The 13,981-nt window shown below is 43.0% G+C and overlaps 1 protein-coding gene across 3 annotated transcripts in view; it reads right to left on the bottom strand.

The window, feature by feature from the left end:
• grm8b (glutamate receptor, metabotropic 8b) overlaps nucleotides 1–13,981 on the bottom strand; it is a 157,067-nt gene that overhangs the window by 9,360 nt on the left and 133,726 nt on the right. The window contains exon 10 of one of the 3 annotated variants that reach the window (XM_028584872.1): nucleotides 8,034–8,409. The exons of the other annotated variants lie outside the window; for them this stretch is intronic. Coding sequence (XP_028440673.1) covers nucleotides 8,362–8,409 — 48 coding nt within the window. The 3' untranslated portion in view covers nucleotides 8,034–8,361. Of the gene's footprint in view, nucleotides 1–8,033; nucleotides 8,410–13,981 lie in introns of those variants that run through there. 3 annotated transcript variants of the gene reach the window in all.

Here is a 13,981-nt window from a genome sequence, read left to right as displayed (position 1 = left end):
CGTTTCTGGCTGATCATTTCGTCTCCTTGGGCAGATATACTTTGGAAAGGAACCAGGCATCGTTTAGAGTTTTTACTCTCCAGCTGACTGGTGGGAAAGTCAAAGCGGTGAATATTTGGCTGCAGCTTTTCACTTTGCAGTTTTTTCGATCAATAAAAACATCAATTTATTTTAATCAGAAGTTTTTGAATCAGGAAAGGGAGCCACTGAGACTTGAAATGTTAAAGATCTGTAAGGGATTAGTTTCACTGATCAAAACGATCACACAATTGGAAAAGTGGAAGCAACTTGAAATAAGGAGTGATTAAAAACTGTTTCAGTTAGAGGAGTGTTTTCAGCATGTTGCAGAGTATAGTCCCTGTCACACATTCACTACAGCTCTGAACCTATCTAGACGTTACCCAGAGGAGCTGTGTGTGAAAACACAAATGCGTGAATAAGTTTAACCGGACATAGTCTCGCTTTGCCGGACCTTCTAGTCCACACAGCATTCCGGGATGGGAGAAAAACGTGCTCTTGTTTACTGGCATTTCTTTAAACCAATCACAATCCAGTGCTAAGCGTCGAGCAGAGCCTCGGTGCCGCTGCAAAATAGCCTCAGGAAGGAACTTGTTTTGTGTAACGTGTACGTTCAAAAGTTGTTTTAGTCGTGCAACAGAAAACTCAGATTGGACAGATAGTCTAGCTAGCTGTCTGGATTTACCCTGCAGAGATCTGAGGAGCAGTTAACCATAGTCCTCACAAATCCACCAGAGTTTAAAATTACAACACAAAGAAAGAGGAAGGTGACGGACATCCGGCCAAATGAAGGACATTTCCGGAGGCAATGTAGCAATCCCGGAAGTGGAACGTCGTTGATATGGACTAAACCGGCCATAAACAGACTTTACCCTGCCAGTTCCGATAGATAGCGGCGGAAAATATCGGCTCAAGTTCGGGCTCGGGCAGAGAATCTAAACTCTAGAACAGAACAGCTCATTGAAATGAGAATCCACAGCGAGCAAGTCGTTGCGTTGATGACATTTCTATCAGGTGGCTGGCACGAAACAGGAAGAAAATAAACAAGAAAAGGGTGAAGAAGAAGGGTCACATGAAGACAACAACAAAAAATGTGTAACTGGAGAGACCACTAGATTTAAGAAATGATGTTGGTAAGAGGCAACACTGAAAAACATCAGATAAATTCAAGGAATGATCTGTGTCACGTCCCGCCTCCTGCACGGACATTCTCCTGTTGTGTGCAACTTGTGTGAAAGGGAAACTTCAGATAACGTGCGGACCTGATTCTTCAAACATTGTCAGGAGTTCATATGTGAAAACATCTTATGATATGGGAAAAAAAAATCCCATATCTGTATCCATATATGTTTATGTTGTTATCATTCATCAATCTACGAAATAAATATCCACAACAATACATTTAATTTTACATTAGGTTTGATGTTTGTATTTAAAAAAACTAATAAATGTCATTAAAGGTCCCATGGCATGAAAATTTCACTTTATGAGGGTTTTTAACATTAATATGCGTTGCCTATGGTCCCCCAGTGGCTAGAAATGGTGATAGGTGTAAACCGAGCCCTGGGTATCCTGCTCTGCCTTTGAGAAAATGAAAGCTCAGATGGGCCAATCAGGAATCTTCTCCTTATGAGGTCATAAGGAGCAAGGTTACCTCCCCTTTCTCTGCTTTGCCCGCCCAGAGAATTTGGCCCACCCATGAGAGAGAGAAAGACATCATGGCTTTCAAACGAGCAAAGTGGCAGTTGGTCAAGGCCACACCCCCACCCTCCACCTTGCCCCCCCCCCCCTCTCCTCTCAATAGCTACAGACACAGAAATGGCACATCCTAAGGAAAGCTCATTGTGAGACTGGCTCTAGTGGCTGTAATTCTGCACCAAGGCTGAATTTCGGGAAAGAGACTTCAGATACAGTATTAGGGGACCACTAAGGTCTATATAAAAGAGACTTCAGATACAGTATTAGGGGACCACTAAGGTCTATATAAAAGAGACTTCAGATACAGTATTAGGGGACCACTAAGGTCTATATAAAAGAGACTTCAGATACAGTATTAGGGGACCACTAAGGTCTATATAAAAGAGACTTCAGATACAGTATTAGGGGACCACTAAGGTCTATATAAAAGAGACTTCAGATACAGTATTAGGGGACCACTAAGGTCTATATAAAAGAGACTTCAGATACAGTATTAGGGGACCACTAAGGTCTATATAAAAGAGACTTCAGATACAGTATTAGGGGACCACTAAGGTCTATATAAAAGCATCCAAAGAGCACCATATCATGGGACCTTTAACTAATAATGCAAAGATGAAAGATTTTATAATCAATAAAAACATCCAAAGCCGTGACGTAGCTGAAACGAGTCGCAGCAGCAACCGCATGGACATTGTGGGTAAATGGCAGAGAGCATCTGTGTGCTTTCCCTTGTGATAGAAAGCATTAAAGTGGCGTCTGGTTTCTCTCTCCTCGCCACCGCTGAGGCAGATAAAACTCGTTTTGGGGTTGAAACGTCTGGCTGCGGCAGGAAGAAACAGTCACTCCTAACACTGAAATAACACACACACCCACCATGCAGAGCTCAATCAGCTGGTACAAACCTCCGTTTTCTCTCCCTGCCCTTTCAGCATCTGTCACAACCCACCTGTGCACTAACCCCAACACACAACGCCTACCGTTTCAACCACTCAGAGAGACCACCCGTGTCGCCATGGCAACCGCCTCACGTAAAGTCGAGGCCCAGATTAATGCCCCCGCGTGAGTGTCAAACGGACAGTTGGGGAATCCTCAGCGGGGGCTCCGCTCAGCCACCAGGAACAAGTAGGGAAGAAGAGGCAGGAAGAGGAAGGAAAACATGGTGACAGATGGCGAGTTTCCCCTCCCCAAGAACCCAAAACAATGGTGATTCCAGCGACGCATCAAAGAGTCATTATGAAAATGTATGACAGACAGCGAAGCATGAAGTCATTTGTGGGGCCTGAGAGAAGAAAAAAAAACAAGCTCTGACGTGATTTATGTGGCTTCTCCGACACAAGCTGTTATCACGAAACCACGTTTGAAGGACGGAGAAGGCTGATGAAGAGTAGGGGAGGAAAGTGAGGAAGTGGTGGAGGGGCCCGACTCATGGACAACCACTCACACGAGCAGCTCATCGTCTGGAGAATTCACAGCGATGGAGCGGGCGTGTTGATGGCGTGAATCCGGAAGAAAAACCAACATCCAAAGGCGAAGAAGAAGAGTGATTTACATCAAGATGCCAACAGAAATGAGTAACTGAACAGACCACGAGATTCAGGAACTTCTGTCGGTTATTGCCGACGCCTATATCGTCAGACAAATTCAAGGAACGGCAAGACTCTGTGTTTTACGAACCGACTAGGTGACCGTGGTGTAATCTGCATCATGTCCAGCCTCCTGCGCGCTCTACCCAGGCGCCACCCCTCGCCTAAACCCAACGGAGTGTTTCCAGTGGGCTAGAACTCATCTGAGACAGACAATCTACGGTTGTTAATGATTCTTCAGAGTTCATATAAGGAAAACGTCTTTCAGAATCAACCAAACTTTAAAAGTTTAAGGTGGAAATGAAGGTTTCGGGAGGTTAATGGAGGGCTGAAACCCTGGGACTGTGCAGCTCACCTGTCTGCGTGCCCCGGACACCACCTTCGTGCCCGATCAAAGCAGAAACGGTTTAATGCTCGGAACTGTGGGAGTCTGATCTGAGAGCAGCTGAGGCCTGAGAGAAACTGGAGCAGCAGATCTTTAAACTGAACGTCGGCAGCAGGAGAGAAAGGTTATGGGTTATAAAACACTAAGACTATTCAATTTAATGACCTCGTTTTCTACCAGTTTGGAAGACATTAGTGAAGTCATACCTGCAGCCCAGGTTCTCCGTCTACTGAACCCATTTGCAGCTGATCAAGTTTCATGATTCAACATCATGACTCAGCACAGACTCTCTGCTATGTCCCCTGTCCTATATTTACGTTCCTAAATTCGGCAGAATTTAAGAAGTACAGACTGTACCTCAAGCGGAAATAGAGATCATTTTCTACATTCTGTGTTGGCATCGGTGAAACCTAAGTCACAGAACGTGCTGTACTTCAGTGAAACCTCCAACCCAGGCAGATTATACTGTACAACGGCAAAGAATCCGGATGTTCCTGCTTTTAATGTCACTCGTCTGTTATTTATTGGACTGAAGCTAAAGTGTCCTAAACGGGAAAAAAAAAAAAACGGACTTTCATCAAGTTCAAAGAAATGACATTTATAGAAAAAACAAAGCACTGCAGTAATCGTAAATCTCTCTAAGCAAATGTTTGTCAGGGATATTTACAGAAATCCCTCAGTGCAGATTGATTTTTTGACAGGATTCTTCAGGATTGGAGGATTCGTTCGGCTACACTGAACGTGTAAAGTACGCGGACCGTTTGCCGAGCAGATGTGCTCGTAGAGTGTTCCCTGTGCGTCTCCACGACGTGTTACGTTTGACAGAGCATCACAATTTTTTTTAGATCTTGGTAGAACAATGCTGCGTGCCGATTGGCTCACTGTATTGAGATTGGGTATTGAATGACGAGGCATTTTTTGACACGCGGAACTTTGGAGGGAATTCAGTCGGTGCCTAAAAAGTTTTGAATCCTGTAGCCAGCCCTTTCGTTGACAGTCATTTAGTCGTTTCCTGTATATCGGTAGTTTAATTTAAAGGAACAGGCCGACTTATTGGGAATTTATCTTATTCACCGTAAACCCCAGAGTTAGACAAGTCCATACATACCCTTCTCATCTCAGTGCTGTAACGCTGTCTGACGGCTCCAGCGGCATCAGACCAGCACAGAACATGCAGGTGAATGGTTCCAGTAATCCTACTGCTCCCAATAAGTGACAAAATAACGCCAACATGTTCCTATTTACATGTTGTGATTTATAGAGTCACAGCGTGTACAAAAAACAACGTAACATGAGACACAGCCGTCTTCTAACTGTAAACAAACCGGGAACTATATTCTTCAAACGGAATGTGCATAACCGGAAGCAAAGTAACATTACAATCCATGATTTCGACCCAAACCACGACCTTTTTCTAAACCCAGCCAATAGTTTTGGTGCCTAAACATAACCAAACTGCGACTGTTTTACGTTACGACACGCTTAAAACCACAAGCTTACATTCTGTGGTTTAGATATGAGGACGGAAAACAGTCCTGTGGCTCGTATCTTCTGTCAACACCAGAGGCGCGAATTTGTGAAAACATTGGTCATTTTAGAGCAGAGGTGTCAAACTCAATTTGACTAAGGGCCACACTGGAAACTAAGAATCCCATCAAGTCATGTGATTCTTGTTTAGTTTATCCACATGCTTTTATTTCATCGAAAAAGTCAAGGATCTTTTACAGGATTATTGCGTGTCTCATATAGCCTTCTCACTTAAAGATTGGTCCACATAAAGCCCCAAAGAAGTAACTTAGCCATGAAAGAAAAATGCAACAAAAACATTGGAAAAAACGCCAGAAAAGGCCCCAAAAAGGTCGGAAAAAAGGCACCAAAAGCATCTGCAAAAGTGACAAAAACTTGAGAAAAAGCAACAAAACATTGAAAAAAGCTACAAAAACCAAGCGGGCCAAAATTTATTGTGAACCTAAACTGATACGCGGGGCGGATCAAAAACTGCGAGGGGCCAGATTTGGCCTGCGGGCCTTGAGTTTGACACGTGTTTTAGAAGGTAGGAATAAACGGCCTATATAGTCATTTTAATCAGTAAAGACTTCATATAAGAGTGAAATAAGATTAATGAACATGGTGCATAATGGGTTGATATCTTTAGAATCGGATAATAAGTACGATTAGACTCCATCACAATGTTAATTTATAAGGGGTATAGAGGCCGTGGATATATAGGAATACCCCCCCTCCCTCCCAACCACCCGATGGAGTCTAGACACTGGTGGAGGTGTTAAAGGGATAAAGGAAGCCTGAAGATCTGGATGGATGTGATTTGAAGCGGGGCTTGGGATGGAGGAACCCCGGGTGATGGGAATGATGAGTCAAGTCTGGTTGGTTTAACTGAGAGTAAACGCCCACATTCAGCTGATGACAATGCAGTTGATTAAGCTGAGAGAGAGAGAGAGAGAGAGAGAGAGAGAGAGAGAGAGAGAGAGAGAGAGAGAGAGAGAGAGAGAGAGAGAGAGAGAGAGAGAGAGGCATAGAAGTCTTCCTGAAAGAATTTACGCTGAGCGTCACATGGTTTGGAGGAGAACTTGTTAAGCCTAGCTTAGCACACAGGCTGGAAACAGGGGGGAACTGCTAGCCTAGCTCCATCAAAAGAGAAGCAAATATGTGGTCTTTACATGTCATCTTGTGTGGTTTGTAAAGTAAGGAGATATAACCCTGCATATCAGAGGGGAGTAAAGCGTATTTTGGTGTGATTCTTTGTCTCCTAAGTACTGTAAATCCTGGCAGTGTGAAGTGTGTGTAGACGCTGATAATAACAGTAATAATAGCACCGTAAGCATAATAAAGTAGCTCATCAGTTGAGGTCAGAGGAGCTGGATTCCGAAGAGGAGCTGCTGTGGGTGGAAGCTGCATGTTAATTTTCTCTGGGATCCTCCGGCTGAATATCAAAGCCTGGTTCATTATGGATGGAGGCAGCGTGGCTCTCTCCCAGAGGCCCCGACTCTCCTGCTCCGTCTACCTGCCTGTTTAGTGAACGCCTCCCCAGGCAGCTGGGGCTGCATTCAGGAACCTAGCCCCTCTGATGTGCTTATTAGTGATTCTCTGGCTTCCCTCTGTGTTGGCCTCAGCTGTGGCCAGCACAGCTGCTACTGTAAATGTCAGTGAGTGAGCGTCCTCATAGATAATTAGGCCATTTTACATGGGAGGGTGTGCTTTAACCTCATGATTGGCACGGCTGTGATGCCCTAAAGACCAAGGCACTCGTGTATATGCATTTGTGCTGATGTTCAGTCTTGTAGCCAGTTTATGCAACTGAGCAATCAGCAGGAACATGTGGTACTCAGTAAGGCCAATTTATAGCCTAAAAATCTAGACGCACCCTAGAGGAGGGTATTTTGAATAGAGAGGGAATTTGAAAGACAACCGTTTATCCCGCCCCTCGGATTGAGCCCTGCCAATGGTGAGTTCCCAGACCCAACATCCCGATGTGGGTCTGGCTTGTCAGGCTGGCCAATTTATGCTTCTGCGTTAAATCGTCGCCATGAATACATAGGTACATGGAGATTAGGGATCGACCGATACTGTTTTTTCAAGGCAGATACCGATACGATTATTAGTAGTTAATGATACCGATACATGTTTGAATGTTACAAACTCCAACACAAAACTTAGTTGGAATGCTTTAAAGCAATTATTTAATAAATCAGAAACGTTCAACATAATACCCAGTGAGAGATAGTCAGATAGTGTTTTGGGTGTTTGAGGGTGCCAGACTCAGTGGTGAGTGAAACAGAGGGACAGACACAGAGCTGTAGCCGAGCCAAAGTAGACCACCTTTAAATGAATTAAAGGTCCCATGACATGGTGCTCTTTGGATCCTTTTATATAGACCTTAGTGGTCCCCTAATACTGTATCTGAAGTCTCTTTTATATAGACCTTAGTGGTCCCCTAATACTGTATCTGAAGTCTCTTTTATATAGACCTTAGTGGTCCCCTAATACTGTATCTGAAGTCTCTTTTATATAGACCTTAGTGGGGGAGGAGCTAATTTTAACTACTTTATATACTTCATCATATTCGGATAACTCATCATGCAATTTGACAAATCTTTATCTGCAAATGTAGATTAAGCAGAAACTCCAGATAAATTTCATAAAAAGTACAGTATTTCCCTCTGAAATGTAGCGTACAAGTGCCTCAGGAGTTTTACTTAGATCCAGTACTCGAGTAGATGTACTTAGTTACTTTCCATCACTGGCTGATCCATTGAGCCGTTAGTGTATTAAACAGGGAAAAGGTAAATGACTGCATCCATGGCAAGCAATAACCTCTTTAATAACAATAACAATCTCAATCAGTGAATGGGTGAGAATAAGATATGAAGGAGACCTCGTGCCTGGGTGTTTTTAGGCCTGAAATCATTCAATCTGGGGGTTGATGTAATCCAAGGGAAGAGGTTTTTGACCCGACAAGAATCCTCCATTACCCTCCTAAACGCTGACTTTATAGTGAGGTCTCAAATTTGACATTCGTCTGTAAAAGTGTCCTCTTCGTTTTAGAGTGATGCAGAAAACCAGAACAGCTCGGCAGAGCGAGCAGTAACCTGCATCCTCAGGCTCAATATGTCAGAGAAACGATGATGATGATGATGATGATGAAACTCCAGGCAATTACTTTCGCCCAACGTGGATGTATAGCATTATGGAATTCGACTTTTTCTGTTGATGGATGGGAGAGAAAAAAAGTCAAAATGTTTATTAATAAATTGTTTTCTTCCAAGACATGTTACAGTGAAGTATTTGCAGAATTGCATTACAAGAGGATGGACGAAGAGTACAAATTCATCTGGAGTTAATATCATCTTGATCTACAAAACAATGGACTGCCTGCGTTGTTGTGTTTGGATCTTTTTCTCTTCACTCTCGTTTGAGGGCAGCAGCTGCAGATGTTGAAAAAGGCCAAACTTACTGCCGACCGACAGCACTGATCCCTCACTAAATGAACAGACTGACCTCTGACCTCCTGTGTATTTACGGCCCTGAATGCATGTCTATTTCCTGACTGTTGACATTTAACTTGGAGAACAACTCCAACATGACTTCATCTCTTTTCATCCGGTGTACACCCAGTGAGCGAGACTTCATCCACATTTTAACCGCCACTTCAGCTTCTTTTCGTGACTTGCGGTTCAGCCGCTTTTAGTTTTCACTTGTTTTGTCTGAATCTTCAGTGATTAAGTTTGATTTATGGTTCTGCGTTGAATCTACGGTACGGAACAGACATTACGCCGTGGCTTTGCGTTCACTTCCCCAGAAACGTAACTACACGTCGTGGCGACGCAGACTTCAATAACTGTGATTGGTCTGCTTGGCCGTGGTTTGGTATCGTCACATTTCCCTTAGTCTATATCAACGACGTTTCATTTCCGGGATTGTGCAGGTGCCGCCGGAATTTCCGCCAACGTCCGTCACCTTCTGCTTGCTGTGTTGGCGTTCTAACCTCCGGTGGATTTGTGAGGACTATGGTTAACTGCTCCTCAGATGTCTGCAGGGTAAATCCAGACAGCTAGCTAGACTATCTGTCCAATCTGAGTTTTCTGTTGCACGACTAAAACTACTTTTGAACGTACACATGTTCCACCAAAACAAGTTCCTTCCTGAGGCTATTTTGCAGAGGCACCGTTGCTCCGTCCGGTGCATAGTGGGCCCAAGACGATTGTGATTGGTTTAAAGACATACCAATAAACCACAGCACGTTTTTCTCCCATCCCGGAATGCTGTGTAGACTAGCCAGACCCTCCTCCGCAGCGCTGAAGTCTCTTTTATATAGACCTTAGTGGTCCCCTAATACTGTATCTGAAGTCTCTTTTATATAGACCTTAGTGGTCCCCTAATACTGTATCTGTCTGTCTGTATCTGTAGCAAGGTGGAGGGTGGGGGTGTGGCCTTGACCAACTGCCACTTTGCTCGTTTGAAAGCCATGATGTCTCTATCTCATGGGTGGGCCAAATTCTCTGGGTGGGCAAAGCAGAGAAAGGGGAGGTAACCTTTCCCCTTATGACCTCATAAGGAGAAGATTCCAGATCGGCCCATCTGAGCTTTCATTTTCTCAAAGGCGGAGCTGGATACCCAGTACTCGGTTTACACCTATCGCCATTTCTTCATAGGCAGGCTGGGGGAACGCATATTAATGTTAAAAAAACCTCATCAAGTGAAATTTTCATGCCATGGGACCTTTAAACTGACACTTCTTGGTGGTTACACCCTAAATCGAAAGTCCAAACAGCACTTTTTTAACAGCCACTTCAGCTTCTTTCACTTCTTTCAGTGCTTCAACTCGAGACAAAACTTTCTTTTAGAATCTTTAACCAAAGTTACTAAAGTAAATAATGTGCACTTATTGTTTTCAAAACTACGGATCCATCAGTGCTCACACTTCATTCAACACCGACATACTTCAACTTTGAGCAGTTCTGTTTCTACTGCCCATTAAACTTTTCCAGAACTTGTTTTCTAATACCTCTATCTTCAGCTTACACTGCCAAACAAAGACGTATTTAAATCATCCCGTGTCCTGTGAAAGAATAGCTTCTGGTCGAATGATTTCACAGAATAAATCAACTTAGACGTGAACGGAAACAGACTTGTATTTACATTTTAAATGCTTTGTTGAGGTACAGGTTTTTATCGATTTACCAGGTCTAATTTTAATGAAACCCATCACATTGTTTTCCTGTTTACTGCAGGCGGGACGGGTCAGCTTGAGCTGCAGCAGCAGATTAATAAAGAGTCGAACAGCAGCCACAACAGTGTTCACTGAATAATGTATAAGAACGCCCGAGGTGCTTGTTAGGTTTCTCTCAACAATTAACAATGTGGACGCTCCAAGGCTTTAAAACAAACAGTCTGTCTGCATTGGGATTACAGAAAAATACAAAATAGATGTCTCTTTTCTCTGTGCAATAAAAAGTTCTTCTTAGGACATTGTATTCCCTTCCTTTTGGCTTCAGTTTTTTCGGAAAAAAAAACACCTGAAATTTGATGCAGGAAAAAGTGTCTGGTGTCTGCAGACTTCTGTACTCTGAAGCCTCGAGGGGGTGGAAGCCGCCGGCTGCTTGATGTCACACCTCAGTCTGTTCGGGGATGGTGATGTAATCTTCATCTGAGCGTGTCTGAAGGCTCGGTCTGAATCTGCTTCGTCAGTCATTTCTCCGTGCAAAAACAACCCGAGGTAAAAACTGAAGCCGCGGGGCGCCTGGATGGCTCACCTGGTAGAGCGTGCGCCCCATGTACGCTAGCGAGCTTACAGAAAACGTACAGTAGTTACATTGGATGTTTGGAGTCCGCCGTTCGAATCCGCTCAAATGACACAACTCAAAAGTTTGCTTTGCTTTCTGTCCGAACACACCTTCAGACTGCATCACATCCTTGTGGGGAATGAATTCAGATGATTTTTGTCTGTTTTCAAGGTCAGGAATAAACTGTCCAACTTTTAAAATCAAAATAAACAAGAAGTTCTACAGGTGCTCAGAATCATGGAAAGTTCGAAGATGTCAACTGAGCAAATTCCAAACCGCTCTAAAATGTCATGGCCAGTCCATCAAATAGTTGTTGAGCTATTTCCCTAAATAACAAAAATTTCAACCTTGAAGCCATATAGGAAAATCAGGGGATTAACAAAGTTAGTAGACTTTATCCATTAGAACGTCTGCACACATTTTTATGGCAATCTATCGAATATTTGTTGAGATATTTCAGTCGGGACCAAAGGTGGACCGACTGACCGGCCGATTGAATATCTGAAACATCCCGCTTTGTCAAAGCTTTAGTGCGTAACTTTTTTTTATAATAATGAACATCAGTTACATTCATGCCATTGCCAAATGACTAGGCTACAAAGCTAATTAAGACTATCGGCTCCACAAAAGTCTCTCTGTATTTCTCAGCATGGCTGTGTTTAGAAATTGGGTGTCGTCCGGCGACTTTCGCGCGCAGAAACTCTGAAGAGTCCATCATGTTTTTGGAATCCTCCGTGTCCTCCTTGGCTACGTAGCAACTGCGTGGAAGGAGGGGTGGGGGGTTGTGCGCGATCACGGAAGGCTTGTATCATGTGGACGCGCCGACAGAATTGTTGTCATTCATTAGAATTCCCCATGGGGGAGACAGAAACTACGCACTATAGCTTTAAGTTTGCTTTAAGTAGGCCTATTGTATTGTTTGAGTTTTGCATTTGAAAGTATGTAGGCCTATCTATTGATGAGTTTGTGTTCTCTACTGTCTTTTCTGTAGGTGTCGAGTTTATTGTATTAGAAGAAAAAAAAAGGTCCATTTAGGGACGTGCATTGCAAACTTGCTTTGGCTATAAATGCTTTGATGTGTGGAATAGGTCTATGCTACATACATGTCCCTATACAAATAAAGAAAGAAAGAAAGAAAAGAAAAAAAGATTATCTTATTCAAGACACACAAGATACTTAAAAGTTCAAGTCTGGTTGAATCAGGTTAAATCGCTCCTAGGAAACAGCTTTCTAACTTTGGACATCTACAATAATTTGATGCCTGACCTGTCTAGAACTCTTCAGGTCAGTATTTCAGTCTGAGACTCAAACCACTGTGTCACTTTTACAGCTTTTCCTCACACAATTTTAAATCAGATGTCATGTCCAAATTAGGGTTGTGATCATTCGTGCAGTGTGTCCCTGGTTTGAATCTGAAACAAAAAGTCCTTAGTTACTGAACAGTAGCAGCAGAAAAAAAAAAGACAGTGACAGTGAATCGCTCCACCTGTCCTCGAGTTCTCCCCACAGACACGATAATGAGCAAAATCCTCCATCTGGCAGCTCGCTTACAGCAAACTCAACCCAAAAACTGTTTGTCTCTGAATGTGCTAAATTTAATTCTGCTCTAATTAGTTTTGTGTCGAGAGGCTGCAGAACAGGCTGCGCTGTGCCTGTGCTGATCAGAAACTAATCAATTAGTCAGTCAGATGGTTTGAGACAGTGCTGTCTCATGAAAAGAAAAATACGTGTTACATGTGTTTAAGGCAGAATACAAGACATTGTAGTTTTGAGAATGCACAAGCAGTTTGGAGGCAATTACTGACGAGCAGCTAGCAGTTAGTTAGGGAATGATTGCAGCTCTCCAGAAGTCAAAGGAGGAAAGTATTGAGTTTAAGCTAATGCTAGCGGCAAGCTCCTTGTTGGATTTGGGGAAGTTTACATTTCAGCAACCTCAGCAAACATTACCAGAGATGACATAATGTTAGTCACACATCACAAGGCTAATGTTAACATCTAGCTAGCTAGAGCTGATTAAATCTGACAGAAACACTTCAACGGTTAGCAGTCCGCGGATCAAATGAAAATTTGATGCTTCTTCTGTTGACTATATCTGAAAGAAGACGGGAAGCACAAAATCTAACAGTAATGGAGACTTACTGGGATTAATAACTGTAAAGCCTCAACCTTATTTGTTAGTTATGCATATCAGAAAACTTACAGCGCACTTGCTTTTTAACTCTGCCTTCATTTTGATCTCAACTTCACAGCTGTAAATTTCTGTGACTGCATCTTGCATGGTTGGAGCGCTCTCAGGATGACAAAATCTGTACGCAAACAGACAGACAGACAGACATATAACCACATGGCAATGTATAAGGGTCACTGTCACGAATATGGCAATATTCCAAATTTAATACAGGCCATGTAAACAGCATATTCCGTTTGGATACATAATTTAAGGCCCTTTTGCGAATTTTGCATTATTCGGCTCAGATGTGCGATATGCCGGTATTATTCTGGTTTTAGAAGCATTATTTGGACATGTATACAGCACATAAGGAATATGCGTCTCAATAGGGGTTTTTACCGCAGTTTGTGACAGTTTACGGCTTTTTGGCTGTTTATGGTCAGCTCTGTGCGTTGCTATGGTTGCTGGACACAGACCAAGCAGACAACAGTTTGCAGGGCTGCGGTAGAGATGCATGCCCAAAAGAAAAGGAGAACACACAGCTACTTTTAAAGATTATGAAAGACTTGGGTATCAACAGGTTTTTGGATATGCTCAAACATCGCAACACCGACCTTTTCAAGAACATTGTTGAAGGAATGAAAAAGCGAGGCTGTGTTCGCACGGTCCAATAAGGGCGCCACCGGTGGAAAATCCTATTAAGCACGACTGCATGTAAACGGGAATATTAGTGGCTTTCATTAGCCATGTTAACAGCTTAGTTGGAATATTGTGTTTTTTTGGAATAAGGGCAAAAAAACTGAATATTAAGGACATGTCAACG

This window comes from Perca flavescens, chromosome 8 (assembly GCF_004354835.1).
Source record: "Perca flavescens isolate YP-PL-M2 chromosome 8, PFLA_1.0, whole genome shotgun sequence".
In the NCBI taxonomy this organism is placed as follows: Eukaryota; Metazoa; Chordata; class Actinopteri; order Perciformes; family Percidae; genus Perca; species Perca flavescens.
Note: the sequence above shows the minus strand (reverse complement) of the source record. Positions and strands in the feature narration are given on the sequence as shown.